Source organism: Hydra viridissima, unplaced genomic scaffold (assembly GCF_058129835.1).
Source record: "Hydra viridissima isolate aposymbiotic clone 2 unplaced genomic scaffold, HvirCarnegie_v1 scaffold_5, whole genome shotgun sequence".
In the NCBI taxonomy this organism is placed as follows: domain Eukaryota; kingdom Metazoa; phylum Cnidaria; class Hydrozoa; order Anthoathecata; family Hydridae; genus Hydra; species Hydra viridissima.
Window position 1 is genome coordinate 8882287 of NW_028324304.1, and position 23578 is coordinate 8905864.

At 27.9% G+C, this 23578-nt stretch overlaps 1 protein-coding gene across 2 annotated transcripts; it reads left to right on the forward strand.

Moving 5' to 3' along the window:
- Positions 1-5096: 5096 nt before the first annotated feature.
- On the forward strand, positions 5097-23490 carry LOC149888466 (endoplasmic reticulum-Golgi intermediate compartment protein 3-like). 2 transcript variants are annotated; one of them, XM_090087621.1, is made up of 18 exons: positions 5097-5244; positions 7584-7654; positions 7736-7850; positions 8316-8356; positions 8468-8546; positions 9176-9207; positions 9717-9790; positions 13138-13219; positions 13406-13489; positions 13883-13940; positions 18902-18946; positions 19548-19579; positions 20000-20096; positions 21260-21324; positions 21512-21590; positions 22560-22617; positions 22727-22782; positions 23133-23490. In XM_090087621.1, exons 1-18 carry the CDS (start codon positions 5154-5156, stop codon positions 23210-23212), a joined length of 1239 nt encoding a protein of 412 aa, XP_089943747.1. In that variant the 5' UTR covers positions 5097-5153; the 3' UTR covers positions 23213-23490. The 2 variants fall into 2 exon arrangements, with proteins under 2 accessions (XP_089943747.1, XP_089943748.1); XM_090087622.1 differs by lacking the exon at positions 18902-18946.
- The last annotated feature ends 88 nt before the right edge of the window (positions 23491-23578 follow it).

Sequence of the window (23578 nt, forward strand, 5' to 3'; positions counted from 1 at the left end):
ATCTTCTCAGGTGTTGTGCATTCAGTATTATATAATTTTGAAAATTGTACGGTGCCCTTCAACCATTCTTCATTTTTTTTCAGAAAAAAATCTTCCCATCTTCCTGCTGCTCTCCATCTCGATCGAAAATTTGAAAATAACCGTGATAATGACATTTCATCCTCTCCTACTTGTATCACATGTTCCGTTTTTTTGAAAATTGCATCTGTCAAAACATCAATGATGAATTTATATTCATTTTTTAAACTGTCTTTCACCATAAAGAATATATCTTTTCTTGAAAATTCCATATTTGAAGATTTGGAAGACTCTTTAAAAAAAAATACAGTAATAACTGTTGAAAGTTCTTTGAGGATTATTTTATAAAACTTTGAGATTATCATAAAACGGAATGAGAAGTAACTTTTAAAGCATATATTTAAAATAAAAAATTATTGCATTAAAATGTAATTAGTGCCATTAAATAATGTTAGTTCACTAATTTCCATGACCATTAATGCGTGGTGCGATATTAATCTATTAACATAGTTTAATGTCGCACCACGCATTCCTCCATAAAAACTAGTCTCACTATTAAAATGGCACTCAATGGCAGCCAGTTTTTTAATATGTTATATTTAACACTATACACTATCAGTTCCTTGTCAAAAGAAGGTGGATAACCGCGGGTAAATTTTTAAAACGACATTAGAAAATCAGTTTCAGATAAAAAATTTACAATTTTTTATGTTTACTTGTCGCGCGATTTAAATATGAAAAAAAATAAAATTAGCTATAACAGTGCATAACCATATATTCTACATGCCTCCAGAAAGTGATTCCATTTTGCCGAATTCCAATTGAAATAGTTTCTTCAGTTTAACAGCACTTTAAAACAGGCAAGAATTTTTCGACGTGTCCACTTGTTTAGTGCGTACCGAACGGAGGCTAAATGTCAGCTGACGCCCAGGCCACCCTAGAGCAGGTATATACCTCTCCTGTTCGGAATTTTGTTCTAGGACTATCTGTAAACAAGATCTGAACGTAAAAAGACGAAAATATAAAACTCAAAAATTTGACTTTTGGCCACGAAATCGGGATTTCGTCCCACAGTGGAAAATTGTAGAGCAACAGCATATCATAAATGTTTTTTACTAATGTCGCTACTATCATTATATTTCAATTTTATTTAATAGTTTAATAGTCCATCATTACTATAATGCAGGAATTTCACATAATTTTATGTAAAAATAAAAGATTTGAAGCCTTATTGTTTATTACTTTTGCGGATGTTCATTTCAAACCTGTTCGCTTCATCACTTTAAAAGTGAATTTTCTATAAAACTTTCTAGGAATAAGTATAAAGTATTATACATTTTTGAAAAGCTCATGTTATGGAGATTTTAAGAAAATTATACATTTTTACTTATATGGTTCAGTTTAGGAGTAATTATTTGAACAATAAAATAAATGAAAAAAAATAATATTCTTCAAGTTCACTGAGACTTTTGGTAGTTACCCACGCTTCCCCACGCTTTACATTTAATGTAGTATTGTAGCCTAGGTGTTTATTAAAAACATGTATAAGAATGAGTTGCAGAAACGTGCGGTTTCCAAAATTATCGAGAAAAGAGTGATAAAAGTAAAAAAACAGAAAACCGCTTTTTATCGTGGTTTCAAATTTTGTTCATTTATAACAATAGCTTGGTATATGTTTTTTAATTTATTATCAATGTTTTATTGATACCATGGCATTCTTTTATTTTTACACTCATTTTGTGGTGAATGTACACTGCCAATATATAAAGAGTTAAAACATTTATATCAGTATAAGAAACTCACAGTGGAAATTAAACCGACTCGTTGGACTATTGAATATTACTTAAGTTACTTTTGTGACTTATTAAAATGACAACTTTTAAGTGTTTGAAATGTAAATTATTGCTTTCCTATATTGATGGAGGAATGACAGTTGAGGCACTGTCAACAATTTTAAAAGAAAATTATCAACTTTCTGAGGACAACTTGTGTTTCATCATTAGTGGTATTTAAAGGCACATTATTCCGTCTTTTAATAAACGATGGAGCATATCTTTAATACATATCTTCAGGCGTTGCATTCAATAGGAGAAGAAGCAGAAGCAAAACTTGTGGAATCATTAAGGATTGCTGATAAAGACAAAAAAAAATTAACATCGAGTTTTATGGAAAACGCAAGCCAGAAAAATATGCTAACTGATGAAGAAGCACTCAGCGTGTTTATTGATTTAGATTTAACAAAAGCACAATATTTGTATATGAGGAAGGTGACAAATGAACGAAACTGTTCCATATTCCCACCATATTGTAAAATTCAAGAAATTAAACAGACCTGCTATCCACCATCTTCTGCAATAGAAATTACGAACACACATCCGAAAATTCTGGAACTGCAAGATTTATTGGATCACACTGTAGCTAGAATTTTGACCATAGATTCTCTGTACAGTATTGAATTCAAGCATTTACTTTCATATAGTAAATGGGGCTGTGATGGTTCCTCTGGCCAAAGCCAATACAAGCAGAAACTTCCAGAGGAATCTGAACTTATTTCTTATGCAAATTTGTTTACTAGTTCTTTGGTGCCTATCAAACTAATTGATAAAGTAACTGGCGCAGTTGTTTGGCAAAATCCGGCACCTTCATATGTTCGTTTTTGTCGACCTATATGCATTGAATTTTGCAAAGAGACTTCCAAGAAAACTAAAGCCATTGTAGATGAAGTAAAGAGCCAAATAAACTCTTTGCGTGAAATGTGCAATAACTTGATGAAGATACTCTGCAGCTTTTGAAAGTCAACGAACTGATTTCAGGAACTGAAAGTCCCTATGTAGTTATGATATAGTACCTTTAAGGTGGTACCAGGGTAAAAAACGGCTATTTTTGATAAAATTTTGAAAAATACCAAAATTAATGTTTTGAATTCTTAAATCTACCTATTTCAATATGCGTTTTGCAAAAAGTCAAAAATCTTCTTAATTTTAATCAAATTTGGCCTTTTTTTAAAGAGCAGTTTGGTTCTTGCTTCATAACAACGACCTTAGAAACGCTTTTTATCTCGCTAAATCTCAATTTTTCAGAAAAAATAACTTTTCATAGAAAATAGATAATGGGCTGAAATTTTGCAGATTTAAAGATGAACATATTGCGAATGTTGTCTATGAAGCAAATTTTTGTTATTTTTTATTTAAAACTCATTTTTATCATGCTTTTGTCCCAAACTTCCCTTGATTTTATATCTTAAAGTTCGAATATCAACCTGGTAAAATTAAAAATGTTTTAAAAAATTCTGTTTCATAGACAACATTCTAAATACATTAAAGAATTCATGTTCAAATTTTCAAGCAGTTTTGACTCTTTTTGAGTTAGTTATATTAGATGAAAGAATAAGAAGGTTTGGGGGTAAAATAACACTAATTATGCGCATAATTAATGACGTTATCACTAAAAATTTTTTATTTGGCTACTGTTTTATATATATTTTTTGTTCATTAATAGAAAAGAGCTAAAGTCTATTAATAGTTTTCAATTTCTTGTTAAAAAGTTACCTTTACCCTGGTACCACCTTAATATACCTATACATTATTTCATAAAAACAACTATTTAAAAATTGTTATTAAGAAACTGTCTTAAATATTTCTATAATTAGTAGGTAAGCACTTTATGTATTTTTCGTAGTTTTTAATAATTTTAAGGTATTTTCATATATTTGTAAACCATTGTGTTAAAGTGTAAATTAACTAACTGCCAATTTTGAAGTTTTTGATTTTTATTTATTTATTTTTAATATTGTATTACAAAAAATTCTTATAAAGAGTATTTCACAAGAAGCGTCATATACTACTTTACATTTGTGCAAAATTTCAAATCTCTATTTTTAGTAACAAAAAAGTTATCGATTTTTGGTCCGAAACACACCTTTATTTTCCACTGTGCGTCGCCTTGGTTGTCGCTACGGAAACAATCTAAAAGCTTAAAAAATCATAACAGCCAACAAACAAAAATGTGATTTTGTGAGTTCATTACACGAGTTCAGTTTACATTGAATGATTACACATTATACCTATAATGCCGTTCTCTGAAAAATCTTAACGTTAATTTTACGAAAATACTCGAGAGATTTAAATAATTTATAATACAATTAAGTTATATAGGGCTATTCTACAATATTTATACATGGCTTATTTAGGACTGAAAAAAGTATGATTTCTGGGGTCAAAGAAAATTTGTGTGGCATATTTTTCTTTGAATTATTCAAACTTTCTAAAACATCAATGGATAAACTGTTTCCTTCAGTTGTAGTCTTAGATAATATCATGATCATTATGCCGTCCTAGAAATCTAACGCAATCAATATTTTTAAATTGCATTTAGATAGTTGTGAAAAAGTTTTTTTAGGTTAGCACTAGTTATTAATACTTACAACATCAATATATTTTTATATTATTTTTGTATTATAAATTATACAAAGTAAAGCCGTTTTCTATCAAGTTTAAAGGTTTGTTTCAAAAATCTTTACTAAGCATTTTATCTCAAGACTAATACTAACTACTTTAAGGGAACAAGAACTTCTTACTGAAACTGCTGCGTTAAAAATCTGTTGTTATCTTTATTGTTATAGCTATATTAAAAGATTGTTTATTTAAAAAAAAGAATATGTATGTATGTATGTATGTATGTATGTATGTATGTATGTATGTATGTATGTATGTATGTATGTATGTATGTATGTATGTATGTATGTATGTATGTATGTATGTATGTATGTATGTATGTATATATGTATGTATGTATGTATGTATGTATGTATGTATGTATGTATGTATGTATGTATGTATGTATGTATGTATGTATGTATGTATGTATGTATGTAAATACATATGTATATATATATATATATATATATATATATATATATATGTATGTATGTATGTATGTATGTATGTATGTATGTATGTATGTATGTATGTATGTATGTATGTATGTATGTATGTATGTAAATACATATGTATATATATATATATATATATGTATATATATATATATGTATATATATATATATATATATATATATGTATATATATATTACAAATAAGTGATCACTAGATATAGTACACACAATTAAATATAAAAATATGCTGGATATTTCAACTCGTTTAAAACAGTTTGATGCGTACCCTAAAACTTTAGAAGACTTTCGCATAAAAACATATGGTGGAGCACTAAGTAAAAAATTTTATTTTTAATTATAAAATTATTTTAAGTATTTATGAGATATTTGACTATTGTAGTATGCTATTATGTATTTGCATAATATAAAAGTATTAACAAGTCTTAATTTGCCAAAGAAGTATGGGCAAATTTAGCCTACTTATTTCTGGTTTTCTTTCTTCTGTTCAATTTATTGTGAGGAATTACAAAGGGGACCTCAATATTTGAAATAAAGAAAGTTAAGCCAGCTCTAAATATTATTCAAATATCCCAGATATTAGTTAAATACTGATTTTCTAATTTATATTGTATCTAATTTAACTGTAGAAAATGAAAAATGTTAAAAGAAAGTAATAACAGTATTGAAATGTTTAAAAATGCATAATACTCATATCAGAGACATCTATGAAATTATAAAAACTTTTATAACTTTTTATTTGATCTTTGTATCATGGTGGCACAATAATTATTAAAAGTATATTAGCTAGTATTTTGCAATGTTTTTGATTATGTGTCACCTGATTTCCATTAAACACAAGCAAGAATTTTGTTATGAAAAAGCAGGAATTCCATTAAGAACAGGTAGGAACTCTATTAAAAACAAGCAGAAGTTCAACAAATTAAGTAAAAAGAAATCAAATTAGCAAACGATGCACTAAACTTGCTGTCACAATTACGAGCGCTGAACACTAAATGCTTTTTAATCAGATCTTACATTTGTATTACAGTTAAGAATGCCAATATAAGAACATTATGAATGACTACTTTTTGTGTTTTTATGCATGTAATTATGGTTTTACAATTAAGTACAAGTAGTAGTTATTTTTTTATGAGAAAAACCCTGTAGTGGACAAGCTACTTCACTTTAAGAGAGGAGGAGTTATTAACTTTATTCTATACTTGTCATGAAACTAGTATTTCAACACTGAAAAACTATTTTTGATGAATCCCACTATTAAAAAACCAAAAAGCAATAATACAGAATCCACATTAATAATGTATACAAGACTGGTTTAGAATCACCTATCAAATGTAAAAATACAAGGTGTAATTTCTTTTGAATAGTTTAATTCAATCTCATTAAATTACAACTATAAATTTAAGTTAAACGAAAGTACTTATAGGCTGAAATTATGTTAAGAATAAGGAGACAAATGGTATTATTGGTGCTTGTTTTTGATTGCTTTTAAAAGTATGTAAGCAAGATGGCATAATATAGAGAAAAACACCTACAATTTTACAATTTTATCAGCAAATGACAAAGCAAAATTTCTAATCTTATTTTAAGTAAAAGAAAATATTTCACATACAATTCAAAGTCATATCAAGAAAGTCAGCCATTTGTTTCATGTGGTTTATTTATTAATTGTATCAATCAGTAGTGGAAGTAACTTGTTCCAAGGAATCTGCATTAACTGATGATATTTTTTGTCTAATACAAATAATTGCTAAAAGCCTTTATACCTTTAAAACAATTTTTGTGTAAAGGTTTTAAAACATTTGACTGAATTAATGGCTAGGGAAGAAGTTATGTAAAATGTTTGTAGAAATCTTCACTTAGTGACTTAAGTGTTATATTGAAGCATAGCAAGCCACAATGATACTTAAAAAAATTTGGTGTCATTTTTGTGGAATATGCTAGCCAATATAAGTTAAAGCATACACCATACCAGGTTGGTGAAAAAAACCAATCTTACTATCTACTATTGCCAAAGCAGGTTTTACTGAAGTGAAGAACTGAATGTCCAATAACCTATCATGATGCCAAATATGATTGCCTTCTACATTTAGATTATGGAAGGGGGGGTATATTTGGGTGATACTCAACTCTACATGTTTGTTTCTGAGTGAAAGACATTCTGGTGGTCAGCAGAGAAGGCTCTTTCTTTACTTGACAGGGTTTTTTTTACAAGAGAACAACATGTGACACGATTGTCAAGAGTACAATTTTTATATAAAATAGTTTTTGTCATCAAAACTTTTAAGTTTTGATGACAAAAACTATGTATGGTTAAAGAATTTATAAAATTTAATTTTAAAAATTTAAATATACCTTGGTTTTCAAAGTTTTACAAAAACATAATCCAAAAACTTACAATCAAATAAACTCACACTCAAGTATCTTTCCAAGCTTAAATATCCAACTAATTACAAAAACCTCATACTGTGTACAACTTTAGAACAAAGAAATAAATTGTTTTATTTCAACTTTTTTTTTTTGAATACAAAATGATTTGTTTATAACTTATGTCTCAACTAACTTATCTCTCTATTGAAATTTTGGATATGAATGAATTTTAATGTTTTGTTGTACTTATGTAAGTAATGTAACTAACAAATATATTTTTTTCTAGTAACTGGCATCAGTTCTTTCATTATGTTTGCATTATTTTTATCAGAGTTCAACTACTATCTAACAACAGAGGTAGGAATATTTTTTTTAGAAGTTGATTAAAAGGTAGTTGATTGAAGTTTGATTTTTCTAATTTTTTTTTTTTTTTTTAAGGTTCATCCTGAACTCTTTGTTGACACAACGCGCCATCAAAAGCTTGTTGACACAACGCGCCATCAAAAGCTTAGAATAAATATAGATGTATTTTTTCCAAATATTGGTTGTGCATGTAAGTTATGTATGAAAAACATGAAATGTATAAAAATATCTAAAATGTTATTGAAACATGATATGTGATATGTTATTCTGAAAATGTTAAAATTTAAGCATATCAGAATGTTTTTTAGAAGAGAAATTATAATTAAAGCTATTTTATAAAATTTTGTTCAAAAAAATTTGTGGACAAATTATCTAACAAGATTAAATTGGTTTTTCAAAATGATTTAAAAATGATTTTTTCAAAATGATTTAAAAATGTTTTTTTCAAAATGATTTAAAAATGATTTTTTCAAAATGATTTAAAAATGATTTTGTATTTAATAGCAACCTATCAATGTTAAGGATTCAAGTTATCCAATTCATTTAATTTTTTAAAAATGGGTTAAGGATAATTTTTTATATAATAGTAATCAAATTTTCTGTTTATTTATTGCTTTCTTTTTGCTAAACTTTTTGAAATTTTTTTTTTCTTCAGATCTTAGTATAGATGCCATGGATGTTTCTGGTGAGCAACAAGTTAGTAATTGTTCCTTCTCCTTAACTTATGAAACTTTGTGGTTGAGTTAAAGGCTTTGTGCTGCAGTCAATCACAACAATTGTAATTGGCAAAATCTATTTTATTTATAGACTGATCTAGAACACAATATTTTTAAAAAAAGATATGATGAGCAAGGAAATCCAATTGATACCAGTGAAAAGAAAGAAGGTAAATCTATTTTTAATTATCTTAAATTGTGCATAATCAAAATCAATTTTAGTTTTAAAACTTTAAATTAAAAAAAAATTTCCAATTTTAAGAGTTATTTGATGTTTTTGTTACAAGGTTATTTGATGTTTTTGTGATCTGGCTAAGTTTTTTTAACATAAGTATTCCACTTTGATTTTAACAATATTGTTAACAAAGAGAAGTAATTTTAATAATATTAAAGTTTAAAGCATTAAAAAAAAAAAAAAAAATTATGTTCTAATAAGAATTGCAAAAAGAATAGAGTGTTTTTCTTTTTTATGAATTTTACTTTTAATGACATCAGTCTACATTAAAAAAAAAAATCTTTTTCTTCAAGAATCTTTGCTTTCATTTATGCAAATAGTTTCTGTTATTCTTTAACATATGAAACAATCTATTCATCTAACATCCATAACCTTTTGACACTTTCTTATCTATTTTTTTTTACTGCAAGCTTCAATTTGTCAATTTATGTTTTTTCAATTGTACTTCATCAAATTTGTCTTCAACAAAGTAGTCCAATTGGTTAAGGTTCACAAAGTTTGGCAGCCAATAGTTTTATCATTCGTAATGTTGAGTTAAAAGAAACAATTTAAATTTTTGTTTAGAACTGGGTGATAAAAGTGAAGAAGCTGTGAAGGTATTTTAACTATTTTAAATTTTATGAAAGACTTGTAAATGCAAAAATCACCAGAATTCTGATGGACTTTGAAAAGTTTCAAATAAGATACATAATTTAACAGAAAAAGTAAAAGATCCTTATTTCCTTGATTTAATTTATTAAAAAGCAAATCATGAATAAAATAACCTTTTAGTTCCAGTTTTTTTAAGTACCATACCTAAAAAGGTTTGATAGTTCTTCTATTGTGTCTTTTTAAGTATAGTAAAAGAACCTTGTTTTTTAGTTCTTAATTCAATTTTTAAAAAATGTTTATTTATAACCAGTAAAATAATTTATTTTAAAATTAATTTGTTTCTTGAAGGTTTTATTTCAGTGTTGCTATGTGAAATTAATTATGTTAAACTATATGAAGTTAGTGGACAGGTGTTATAATTGTATATTTCTTAAAAAAAAAAGATTACACATTTATACATTCATGTTTTGTATTTCAAAGTTCTTTATATTTTGAGAAAAGCTTTTAATTCTAGGTATTAAACTCGACATTAGAAGATAGCAAATCGAAATGTGAAAGTTGTTATGGTGCTGAAACAGAAGAGCACCAGTAAGTTGTTTTGGGAAATAAGTAGTTATGCTTCAGTAATTTCATATCAAGGTTCTATGTATTTTTAAATTTATTAAAGTGCTTAAAATAATCACTTAAAATAATCACTTGAATTAAACAACTTGAATTAAACACATGAAATATTCATTAAAAGAAGTCAACCATTTAATCAAGTTTTGACAGCATTGACAGCATTACTTTTATGCACAGTTAGAAACATAAATTTTCATTTTATATAAAAAAACAAAATGCTTGAATGTAAATTACTTTTGCCAAAGAAAGAAATTTTCTGTCAGTAACCACCAAGATGTAAGTTTTTTTGCCTGTACTGATTAGTTGTATTAATAATTTTGTTAACAATGAATTAATATTATTCATAATAGCATTAATGATGGTGTTAATATTCAGCTAATACAGATTGTTAATGATTTAACTAAATCAAAAAACCATTAGAAAATTCTCAAAGACAAATATTTTAAAAGTTGTTCAAAAGATTATATAATGATAAAGGGTCTTTCATTAAGAGTGAATGGATTTTGATTTAAAATAAAAGAGCAAAGGCTTGTCATGACAATCTAGTTTTTACTTTATTTCGAAGCTTAGACAAAGCAGTAATGTTTGGAACAAATTGTCAAATGTCCATTATAAATTTGTTTACACTGTTCACGATCACTCTGATTTCTGATCGTCCAACACTTAAAGCTGGATGCTGGCAATATTAAAGCTGGATGCTGGTGAATATTGGTTTCCAAATAATCCAAAGTCTGTGGATTGTTAGTATAGACTTGTGTTTTGATGTAGCCCCAAAGAAATAATCTAGGGGTATCAAGTCATATGACTGCAACAGTCAAATCAGTTCACAAATCCTCGTTGTGAAATGATCTAATTCCACACTTATCTTTCAGCAAATCAAGTGTAGCATTAGCTGTGTGGAATATAGTGCTATCTTGTTGGAACCACATCTCTTCAAACTATTCATCCAAAAATGTGCCTTATCTGAGAAAATGATTTTTGGTTGAAATCAGGATCTTTTTCCTAGTACTCAAGGTCTCAATCAGCGAACTCCTAACTTTGTAAGGATTTAGGTCCAAATCCTTATGCAAAATTCTCCAAGTTGGCATCTGAGAAACCCCATATGTTGGGATTGTTTTGAAATTAATAATTATATAATAACATATTAATATATGCTATATTCTTCTCACTTCACAATTTTTGTTTCCTTGTCAGTGGCTTATTGTCCTGTCAAGTGAACTCACACTCAAGCTTTTCCACAGTGTTGCATATAGTATGTGCAGAGTAGTTGTGATGATGACTACCAAACAAATTTTGAGTACCATTAACTGAGCTTGTACTTTATTAATATTTTCTAATAATTTCTAAATGGCCAGGAGGCATCAACTGATGCACAATGAAACTGCAAACTACACTGAATATTTTGTCACCTGGAAGTAAAAAAACAATATTAGAAACCAAGAAGTCTTTATAAAAAAAAACATCACCCCTATCGAATGACCTTTTATAAGAATTTATATTAAAAAAATTGTTTTTATATAATAATATACTTTTATATAATAAATGAATATAACTTATATGTATATATATGTATGATAAGTTAAACTATATACATGTATATATATGTATATATATGTACATGTATATATAAGGTTGTTGTATAGTTAAATAGCGTTTTATAAAGAGCAATTTTTGAAAACTAAGAATGAAAATACATTCAAAACACGTTACATTGATCATTCTGGTGCATGGTAATTTTGGAATCAGTATATTATTAACAGAATAACATTACTCATTTTTATTGACTAACTATATTGGCAAATGCAATTTTGTGTTACTGGCTTTTCTGGGTAATTTTCCAGAAATATTCTTGTTTTGAGATAGAGCTTAAAAAAATCATGACCTCAAAAAACAAGCCACCAAAATTCAATAAGGTGCTAATTTTAAAATATTTTAATTTAGGAAAAGTCAGAGAATTTCTCTAAGTGGCCATCATAGAAATGAAATTCAAAGAACTTTTTTTATCCTTAATGACCAAATATTTTTTGTTGTTGTTGTAGATTTCATCTTGCATTCTCATTAGAAAAAAGTTTTGTTAACTTTGAAATCTATTTTTTTTTCTTTATTTTTTATGATTATTATGTCAGTTTTGGATTGATAGAAGAGCTGGTAATCATAAACTTTCTTGAACCGGAACTTCCCATAAAAAATATTTTTTTGTATAAATATATAGTGTTGAAAAAAAAAATTGTTTCCTATTAAGTAAATTTGTTCATAGAAGTTTTCTTTATTTTCAAATGTTAAATTTGAGGAGGTAAAATTCAATAAGCATGAATTTGAGGAGGTAAAAATATGTGCTGTGGAAGCTTCATATTTCAAAAAACATTTTAGAGGCAAACAAAGTTTGAAATTGAGAAAATAATTGAAACTTAAAAAGTATACCAAGTCATATTTTTAAATAATTAAGATAATTCTATATTATGTAAAAAGATCTAAAAACAAGGATTTGTTATTCTGTGTTTCTTCTTGAATATCGAATAAATATCAGAAAAGTTATCAGTAAAATTACACTGGATATATTTCGATCTTCCTTTAACTCTTTCGGTATAGGTATATTTTGCAATATTGCACCCATGGGGTGCAAAATAAAAAGTCAATAATAGAATGTTATGAAATTTTATTTATAATTTACATAATAAAAAGCAAATATTTTTTCTTGGAATGATAATTTTTATAGCACTCCCCTAAACAGAGGGGTACCTTACACTCTAAAGACGAAGTTGTTACAACTGTGTGCTTTTGTTCATGAAATTGCGTGTTTGCACATACATTACAATTTGTTTGCCCTCTCTGTCTGAATTTTCAAAAATTGTGGCTAGTTGATAGTGTATAATTTGTGACTGAAATTCAAAATAAATGTAATAACTAAAGACTGACTTCGAAGAAGATAGAAAACAGAATGAAAGTAAAAAAAAAGAAAATGATAAATCAAACTTTACTAACATCAATGAGCATTATTCAGATTACAAAAGTAAATTTATCAGAATGTCTATTGATGCTACCTGGCTGTTGTGGGAGTTATGCAAAAATGCTTATTGATGTGACCCATCCTTAAAGGGTTAATTTGTCTAGATATTTTTTATTTGAATTAAGTTTTAGTATTTTAACTTAAAACATGGAATAAATGAGGATTGTTTTTGGACAAAATTTTCACTATATAAAATAAATTTTCACTGCTTAACACATACAATATAGGATACTATTTGACTTTTTAATAAAGTTTAAATATCTTCCTATCTAGCATTTGTTTAACTTTGACTTGTATTTTTACTTAGGTGTTGCAACAGCTGTGAAGAAGTAAGAGTAGCCTATCGAAGAAAAGGGTGGGCATTCCATGATCCAGATTCCATTGCTCAAGTAATATACAATTAATCTAAGAGTGTTTTTGAAATTATTCAGTTTGTTACGAATATAGATCTCTTAAAAACTCAATGAACTTACTTTAGTTAAAGAAACAGCTTTTAAAAAAGATAAAATCATTATTTTCAATTCCATATGTATGCATTATTAAGAATGATGTCTTAATAAAAGTACTGCTTATAGTGCAAGCGGGAGCATTGGAAAGATACCTTTCAACAGCAAATTAATGAAGGATGTCAAATTTATGGTTATATTGAAGTTAGCAAGGTTTGTTTTTTACATTTTTCTTTTTATTTTAATCTATTTAAAGATAATTACTTATAAGACCAGGAATAATTAAATATTGTAAGCATACCAGTGAAAAAATGTAAGAAAATTTCAATTACTAGTACCTCATGCAAGATATGGTAAAATTAGAGAGTACATAATGATAGCAATTGAGAATATTAGTTTTGTAACAATAGAGCGTATTAGAATGAAAATGGATGCAACATCTAACATATAATAAAAAGTTGTGACTAACAAGTCAACTTTTAATAATGTGTCCAAATACTTTGACAATCTGAAAAATGATTTGAAACAATCAAATCTGTGAGCTTATATTTTTTGTTAATTATTTTATTATTTTTTTGGCATATATTTTTAAAAATATTTTTGAAGGTTGCTGGTAACTTTCACATTGCCCCTGGCAAAAGTTTTCAGCAGCAACATGTGCATGGTTGGTTTGTTTATATTTAACACAATTGTTTTTGTAAATTAAAATTTAGTATCATTATTTTTTAAATTTAACACAATTATTTTTGTAAAATTCAATTTAAAATGATAATTTTTGTTTAACTTTTGTATTTGTGTGTCACATTTATGTGGCAGAAATTTAGGTATTAAATTACCAATCAAAAACTATTATATTTTTCTCTTTCATATTTGTTATTTGAAAATCTATAAAAGCAGTTCACTTTCTCTAGTTTTCATAGGGTGTTATAAAGTACTTTACTTACAAACAATAACTTTCCTCTAATCAGATTTAAGATTTGCAGTGATTTATGCAGTTAAATAACCCTTTTACTATGAAAGTTAGGTTTAGCTATTTTGGTATTATATGATGATGATGATGATGATGATGATGATGATGATGATGATGATGATGATGATGATGATGATGATGATGATGATGATGATGATGATGATGATGATGATGATGATGATGATGATGATGATGATGATGATGATGATGATGATGATGATGATGATGATGATGATGATGATGATGATGATGATGATGATGATGATGATGATGATGATGATGATGATGATGATGATGATGATGATGATGATGATGATGATGATGATGATGATGATGATGATGATGATGATGATGATGATGATGATGATGATGATGATGATGATGATGATGATGATGATGATGATGATGATGATGATGATGATGATGATGATGATGATGATGATGATGATGATGATGATGATGATGATGATGATGATGATGATGATGATGATGATGATGATGATGATGATGATGATGATGATGATGATGATGATGATGATGATGATGATGATGATGATGATGATGATGATGATGATGATGATGATGATGATGATGATGATGATGATGATGATGATGATGATGATGATGATGATGATGATGATGATGATGATGATGATGATGATGATGATGATGATGATGATGATGATGATGATGATGATGATGATGATGATGATGATGATGATGATGATGATGATGATGATGATGATGATGATGATGATGATGATGATGATGATGATGATGATGATGATGATGATGATGATGATGATGATGATGATGATACTAATACTAATACTAATACTAGGGTGTTTCTTATTTGGGGTTAAAAATTTTTTTTTTGTTTTTCAGTGGGCCACTGAAAAACAAAAAAAAAATAAATGTGTAAAAATTTCAAGGGGAAAAAAACATTTTTACTGGGCGCTACCAGTCATTGAAGTTTAAGGCATATTTTACTATGCGCTCTTAGTCATTAACATAGGAAAAAATCATAAAACTGATGGAGACTGGTGATAATCACTCATTTACTTGGTACACATTTATTTACTTATTACATGCATTTAAAACATCCATTTTCTGTCATTTCATTTCTACTTATTTATTAAAAGACAGCAATAAACATGCTTTTTTAATTTGATTGTAGGTTTATTTAAGACAATAGTTACTGTACTAAGATTAATCGCTCATGAGAGTTGTCTTTTTTCTGTCAGGATATTTTTGAACTACCAACAACAGGAACTGCTTTTACTCTTCATTATTTGTATGTAGTCTATTATATTCGTCCATTAGTGCTACACCACGTTTTCCAATGTTGTTGACAACCTTCATGCTTCGAACAGTGGACTTTACAGTCTTGAACTCATCATTATGTTCCCATTCTCTCACACTGTTTTGAAGAAAGTGTGATGGAAGTCCTGTGATGCTGAAAAATCTTCGTGTATTAAACGTGACAAAGTCCTCCAGTTTCTTTTCTTGGATAACTGAGCAGTTCACAGTAGCCTGTTTCATATGTATCTGATCTGAAACATTGTTCAATGCTTGGACCATCTTGACCTTCGTCTCAGGGCGAACCTCATCATCAAAAATAGCTAAAGCAACAAGTTCCTCTGATAGGTATCAGGATGCTGGGTCTTGTAGGCACCCAAGTCTTTCAAGAGCTGCAGATCAAGTCTAGGAGCTGAGGTTGCTTCAGGAGATCTGTACCAGGCGAACCGTGAAAAAGCAAATATTCCTTATTCCCTTCTCCTCTCTTTTTGTCAATCTGAATTGGTCTCTAAACATCCAAATCTTCAACGCATAAATAGCTTTCGCTATCCAGCGAGCACGGTGTAGACCGGCAGGAGCTCTAAATGAAATGCCCTTCAAAGGTGCTCCTCCCAAAAAAACAATAGAAAACTCCAAAAGTTCTTGGTAGTCGTCACGAGGTTGAAAGATTTGTAGTTGATCTTTGCAAAAGAGGATTTTTTCATCAGTGATATCAGTAAGAGCATTTGAAGCGTTCTTATCAGACTGTGCTGTGTGGTACTTTGTAGAATCAAATGAGACCCAACTTTTTTGAAATATTTTAAAGAGTGGTATGTCAGGTCCATTTGTAGGGCCGAGACACAGCAAAACTACTGCTTCCAAAATAATTTCCAGAATGTGGTGACAACATGCCAACCACAACATATCTTTCCCAAACTTCTACTCTAGAAGAATGCAAGCCCCATTTCTTGGCCCAGTATTGGCTACAGTAGTATCAAAGCACATGCACTTTACTTGATCATTAATTCCTCATGTCACTGACACGTCATGCACTGCAGATGCCGCATTTTCACCTGTTCCTGATGGTAGTTTTGGGACACTAAGAAGCTGCTGCACTCCTACTCCAGATACTAGAATTGGAAGTCGGTCAACAGTTTCTTTATTGGTGATGTCAGCAAGTAATTTTCCATCCCAATGAATACATAAAGGAACTTCTGGTTTGAATTCCTTCCTTAAACCTTCTGCTATCTTCTTGCGGTGTTTTATTTGTCCCTTTGAATGGAAGCTGGATTAACATTGTATTCTTTTGGATCATGACCAAGAAGTTGTAATGCCAGTGTTAACACAAGTGCCGCCCCATGATCACTCAATTTAGCCACATCTAAATTAGCTGCCAACTTCTCATTCAGTATATTTTTCCTGCCACGTCTAGGACGCTTTGGAGCCAGTGTACCTGAAGTTGATGACTCAGGGTCATCTTGGTTACCAGGTGAGGCATCTTCTTGAGTTATGCTATCTTCTTTAGGGTTATCTTCACCTTCAGAAGATGATGAAAGAACAACTGTTTCTTCTCGAGATTTTCTTGCCATCTCCTCTCGGTCCCTTTTTCGGTTCATTTCTTTTTGTTCTTTTCTTGATACTTCTTCTTGCTTTGCCAATTTCTTATCGACTGGACCCATTTTGCCTCTCCGAATTTTCTCTCTTTGGCATAATAGGAAGTTCTTATCCTCCTGAATGGTGATCATTTCCAATGCGTTGGCATAGGCAATATCGAACAGTTCTTCCAACCCTTTATTCCATTGGTCTTCCTTTTGTTACAAATAATCTGAACGCTTAGCTTTATTCTCTTTATTTTTCTTCAACTTTTCCCATTTCTTGTAAATGTTTTCAATTTTAGGGACAACGTGCTTCTTTAATTGCACTGGTATTCGGGCTTTTGACCAAACTTCAAAAACATCATTTGCTGTGGAATGTAATGTTTCCCTAATGCTTTGCTTGGCAATCTGCTTGTAATGGAAGAAAAGGGCCAACACTTCCCTTTTTGATGGAAGCATAACACAATCTAAAGAAGAGGACATCTGTCCAATAAGCCATATCTCCGTTTTCTTTCTGGTAGCTATTGTTGCACTGGTTGATGAAGCCATCATTGTACAGTAGTTACACTAGTTTAACCTGCGAAAGGAACAATTAAGCATTATAGACACAATTCTGCACACTAAAAGTAAAAAAATTACTAGTTAAAAGAGGTTTGTACGCTAAGCACCAACCACTTTTGTTGCATAACATCATACGCAACATAAGCATTTTTAGGGTACACTTGCACAATACTGTAGGGGTCAGTAGCGACCCCTAAAAATCATTCAAAAAAAAAAAAAAAAAAAGTGCATTACTTTTTTATGATAATGAACCAAATGGCAGGGTGGCCCATGCAAAAATTGAATCTTCAAAAATAAGAAACACCCTAACTAATACTAATACTGATAATAATAATAATAATAATAACAATAATAATAATAATAATAGTAATAATAATAATAATAATAATAATAATAATAATAATAATAGTAATAATAATAATAATGATAATAATAATAATAATAATAATAATAATAATAATAATAATAATAATAATAATAATAATAATAATAATAATAATAATAATAATAATAATAATAATAATAATAGTAATAATAATAATAATAATAATAATAATAATAATAATAATAATAATAATAATAATAATAATAATAATAATAATAATAATAATAATAATAATAATAATATGATGATAAATAGTAATAATAAAAGCAATAGTGATAAACGATAATATTTTTGATGTTAATGAATAGAAATAAGATAATAATTAAAGGTATAAAAGTATTAGAAATATAAAGTAGATATATATATATATATATATATATATATATATATATATATATATATATATATATATATATATATATATATATATATATATATATATATATATATATATATATTATTAACAATGTTAGTACAAATCTTAATATTTCTGAAATGGAAATATTAATAATAAAAAGATAATAAAAGAACTATTTTGTGTTAGAAAGTTATTGATAAATTATCAGAGTGGGTTGCACATTTTTTCTTGGTCATTTAAGGTTTTTTATTTTGCACATACTGAAGACATAAAAATCTTTTTTACAATTTTCATAGTTTTAAAAGTGACTTTCTCAAAACCTCTTAAACATACCTACGAAATTTTAAAAGTGACTTACTCAAAACCCTTTCAAACCCATAAAATTTAAGTGCTATCAAAATCACTTTTAATTGATTTTTATAGAAAGTCTATAATTAATCGTGACTAACTATTCCCTTTTTTAAAACTTCTTCTGTAGTGCAAACGATTAGATTTGGCAAAGATGGAACCATTTCTTTAAACAGTAAGTTCTAAGTAACATTTTTAGATTCGTTACTAAAAAAAAAAAAAGACACATCTTGTTAATAAATGGGCCTGAAAATCCCTTATAATATTGCAAGTCTTATCCTACAGTACAGCAGCACATTTTGACTTATTAACAGTTTTTTTGAAAAATGATCTGAAAAACATTGACTATTACAAAATGGATTTCCTTGCTTATGTACTACTAACCCAATCAAAAAGTTATTTAACTCTAAAAGTTTGAAATATACTTTGTCCTCTTTGCAACTTGCACTACTGACATGCACTTATCTGCAATTTACATATTAAACAAGTAAATTTGACTTAAAATGATATGTTATAATATGTTGGGGTGTTGTGACAAGTTAAATGTTGTTGCTGTTGATCTTGTGTTTGTACCTGTTACATTGATCTTGTGTTTGTATCTGTTACATTTATTGTTTGAAATGTAATTTGTGTTCTGCACCTTTTATAATTTAATTTAAAGTTTGAAACATTGTTAAATCTTATTTTTGTTGTATTTGTTATATTCTAAAAATGATAATAAAAATCAAGAAAAAGTACTTTCATTTTATAAATAATAATTATAAATGCAATTTCAGTGCATGACCTTCAGCCATTTGGTGCTAAACAGGTGAGGAAATTTTTCTCATTCTTCATCTGGAACAAAAACTTTTTATAAATGATATATTTTTAGTTCATTTTGTTTTTAAAATAAAGGGAAAAAAATATTGAGTAACTTTATTGTCCCACCTAATTATTCTGCTTCTTTCATGATGTATTTGAAATAATATTTACTCAAATATTATGAAATACAATTAGCTCAAACATTTTTTAACTTCATTTACTGTGATAAAATATGGTTTACTTTAAAATGAAGACTCATAATGTCTTATTACTGTTTGTTACAGAAAAAAACTTTATCAATAAAAGTGATTTATTTCACAATATAAACATATTTTATAGGCTTGAGGGTTATGAAAAGCTATTTTTTAATGGATTTCCTATTACTCATTAGTTTTCAAGTTTATTTAAAATTTGTTATGTCTTTTAGTTTAATGTTAGTCATAATATTCGATCGCTATCATTTGGGGAACCAATACCAGGTGTAGAAAATCCTTTAGACGGAACTAATGTTAGCGCTGAAGCAGGTATATTTTGATTCAAATAATTTTTTAAAAAGAAATTCACAAATATTGAGCAAAAAAGTTGGTATAAATAATATTTGAAATTTTTTAATATTTGAAAACACACATCATAAGCATCATTTTTCCATGAAATGAATTTTTAAATCAAAAAATGTTCTACGAGACAAGTTTATGTAATTAGCTATAAAATTTAAAATGGTTTCAATTCTAAAAATCAACTTCTTTCAAATAAAGAATTTTTTTAAAAGGTGAAATTTATTTTACAGATCAAATTGTTTTCTGAAGAGATTTTGAATATGCCAATAGAATAAATTTTCTTCTTGTAAAATATCACCATTGTTGTCTTTTAATTATTACATATTGTTTTTTAAATAATGATTATTTTTTAAAGACTACAAAAGAAAGTAGCCAGTTGACTGAATGATATAGGCAACTTGTTTCCCACTCCATCTCAGTAAGAAATACATTCACAAAACCTGGTAGCCATTTCATAAAAATGATCAGTCTGATAATTATCATCAGTTCTTAATCTTAATCTTCTTAATATGCCAAATTATAGTAAAATATCAATATTAATATACAAAATTATATAAATATTAACATACCAAATTATTTCTAATAAATAAAAGTAACAGTTAATTTTTTGATTGATTTTTATCAGAGATAGTTATCATTTCTAATTAGCACTGATAAATATCAAAATGATAATAATAATAAAATAGTCATATTTATGATATACCTGCTATAGTGAGGAGTTTGGAATATAGTTTAAGTGTGAATTGAATTTTCCAAAACCTATAATTCTGCTATTATGGGAAAATTAATGGAAACATAACTCTAATAGAAAGAAAGGTTCATAGAGCATCAAATGATATTCTGACTAAGCTGTCAAAGCTAGAATGGTGAAGGAATTTCTCTTAGATAAAGAAGAATCAGGCAGGTAAAATTTCACATACCAAATGATATAATAATTGAAACCAGTTTAATGATTTGTTTCTGGCACAGATTTGTCATATGTTACAACTCTGCCATACTATTTAGATGTCACCAGCGTTAATGTTCTTAACTCTTTCTTTCTTGCATTAGAACTAAAAAGTAGTTAAACTGATTTCCTAAATTGTTTATGTTTTTTAGTTTGTCATTTATGGTTAGTGACGTTTTTTTAGGATCCTTAATGTATCAATATTTTGTTAAAATTGTTCCCACTGTGTACAAAAAGCTATCTGGGGAGGTAATTTGATCCTTTCAAATGTTAAAAATTCAATAGAAATATTTAAAAATAAATCAATAAACGTTATATGAGTAATGTACAGAAATATTATCAAAAGTTTTATCTGAGACTTTTATAATTTACTAGTTTCTTTTTTCCACTTGTTGTTAAATTAATTCATAATATTCTTTAATGAATTTAAATGCAGAATGTTTGGAGCAATCAATATTCATTTACGAAGCATAAACGCCCAGTACGACAGCTCTCAGGGGAACACGGTCTACCAGGTAAATGTATATTTGTCAAGTTAGACTTTTGCTTTAACAAATAATATTTCTTTGGAAACCGTTTTGAGTTAAGTTCAATGCGCGAAAATTAAAAGTTTACAAAAGTACTGATAAATGTTTTTTTTTATTCTGTAAATGTTGTTAAGGAAAAACTTCGTTACTATTTGCTATTCAGAAATTGAGACGGATAAACTCATTAAAAAAGACTACCTAGGTTGTATATCGATTCATAAAAACCCATTTTAAGAAAAAAAGCAGCGATAGATGTATTATTTAAGGTTTTATTAAAACTATAATATGTACTAAGATCACAATAAAAAAATTTTCTCAAATAAAAATCTGTTTGTGTAAAAAATATTCTCAATGCTTTTTTTTTTTTTTTAAAGAAATAAAAATATCTTTTTACTTCAAATATATAAATATCAAAAGATTTTTATCGCATTCAATGATAATAATATAATTCATAAATAATAATATAATTGATAAAGTTATCTTAATCTAAGTTGTGGTCATTGTAAAATTCGTTTTTTATTTTCACCCAATTAGGTAATCAATGAACCGGCTACTTAATAATAAACCGGTTTACTGTCGATATTTTTATTACATGCAAAACTATGACCAAAAACGCTCTTTCGTTCCTTTGTCACAAAAATATGACGAAACAAAGAAAACAAATGAAAGTGAATAAATTTAAGAAATAACATGACTCTGTAATGAATTTTTTTTTTGTTAATTGTTAAAAAAAATTCAAATAATACAAAAAAACTTATAAAAAAGGCTCATAACAAATACTTAAAGTTTATAGTTCATGTCCCCAAATTTATTTTTAATAATCTAAAATAAACTCATCCCGTCCGCATCGATCTTCCCTTTAAAATAGTACATGTCTGGTTGTTTTGAAAAGAAATAACATTTTGTTGTTCATTAAGAATATTTGTATTGTAATTATCTCCTGTGCTTTTTCATTAGGAATGTTTGTATTGTATGAATTATCTCCTATGCTGGTTCAATACACTGAAAAAAGAAGGTAATTGCTATTTCTTTGCGCCGTTGTTCTCTGTTTCCTTTTGAAATAGTTCTCCGTTCCTGCTGCGAATATACATGACGACAATTAATAGAAATAAATATCTTTTTAGGTCATTTACTCATTTTTTGACGGGTGTGTGTGCAATTATAGGTGGCGTTTTTACAGGTAAGTTCTAGTATAGAAATACTTAAAAATTGTTTTCATATACTTTACGCTGTACAGCGCAGACACAAAAAACATTTTTGCCGTTAATCGTTATTTGATCGAAAGCTTAAATACTGGACTAATCTCTTTGAGAATTAGTTTTATGTGTGGGTGGACTGATGTAACAGCGTTAACTCGGGGGATTTTTGCATCCTTTCCTCTACTAGCAATTTAACAATAAAATTATAGATACTTTTCTTTGATTGTGGTCAGTCTGTGGTTGAAAAAAACTCAATTGATTTTCGCAGTACTGGCCCTATCTTAATTACGTTCTTTATTTTTTTGTGAGTTCTTTTTATGTTTTTGTTTAGTTGCTGGTCTAATCGATTCCATGGTATATCATTCTGCTCGTGCATTAAAGAAAAAAATTGATTTGGGAAAAACAACTTAATCGTTTAATGCGAGATAACTAATACCGAAAAGTTGCTTTAGATTGCCGTTAGGTTAGGTTTACAATGATTTCTACAAAGTAGTATTTATTATCGACAATAAAATGTGAATCAAAATCTTTGATTAATTTAAGCTTGAGTGTTTTCACGTTTCTCTTCGATTTGCTATGTAAAGAAAATAACGATAATTTTTCTTTTCGGCAAAAAATGTAAAACTATTTACCCTTTTAACCTCTTATTCCTTCGAAAATCAATTTAAAAAAATTTTTAAAAGCCTTAATGATTTTTTTTTTACTAATCTTTTAAACGCCCTAAATATTGCCACTGACCGCGCAAAATGATTAGTGGCGAGACACTGAAACACAGGT

Excerpts from the sequence above, each read along its gene's own strand:
- LOC149888466 (XM_090087621.1), top strand. The coding sequence starts at position 5,154 with ATGCTGGATATTTCAACTCGTTTAAAACAGTTTGATGCGTACCCTAAA. Across the intron at positions 13,490-13,882 it reads GTTATATTGAAGTTAGCAAG|GTTGCTGGTAACTTTCACAT; the intron begins GTTTGTTTTTTA and ends ATATTTTTGAAG. Across the intron at positions 20,097-21,259 it reads TAATGTTAGCGCTGAAGCAG|GATCCTTAATGTATCAATAT; the intron begins GTATATTTTGAT and ends ACGTTTTTTTAG.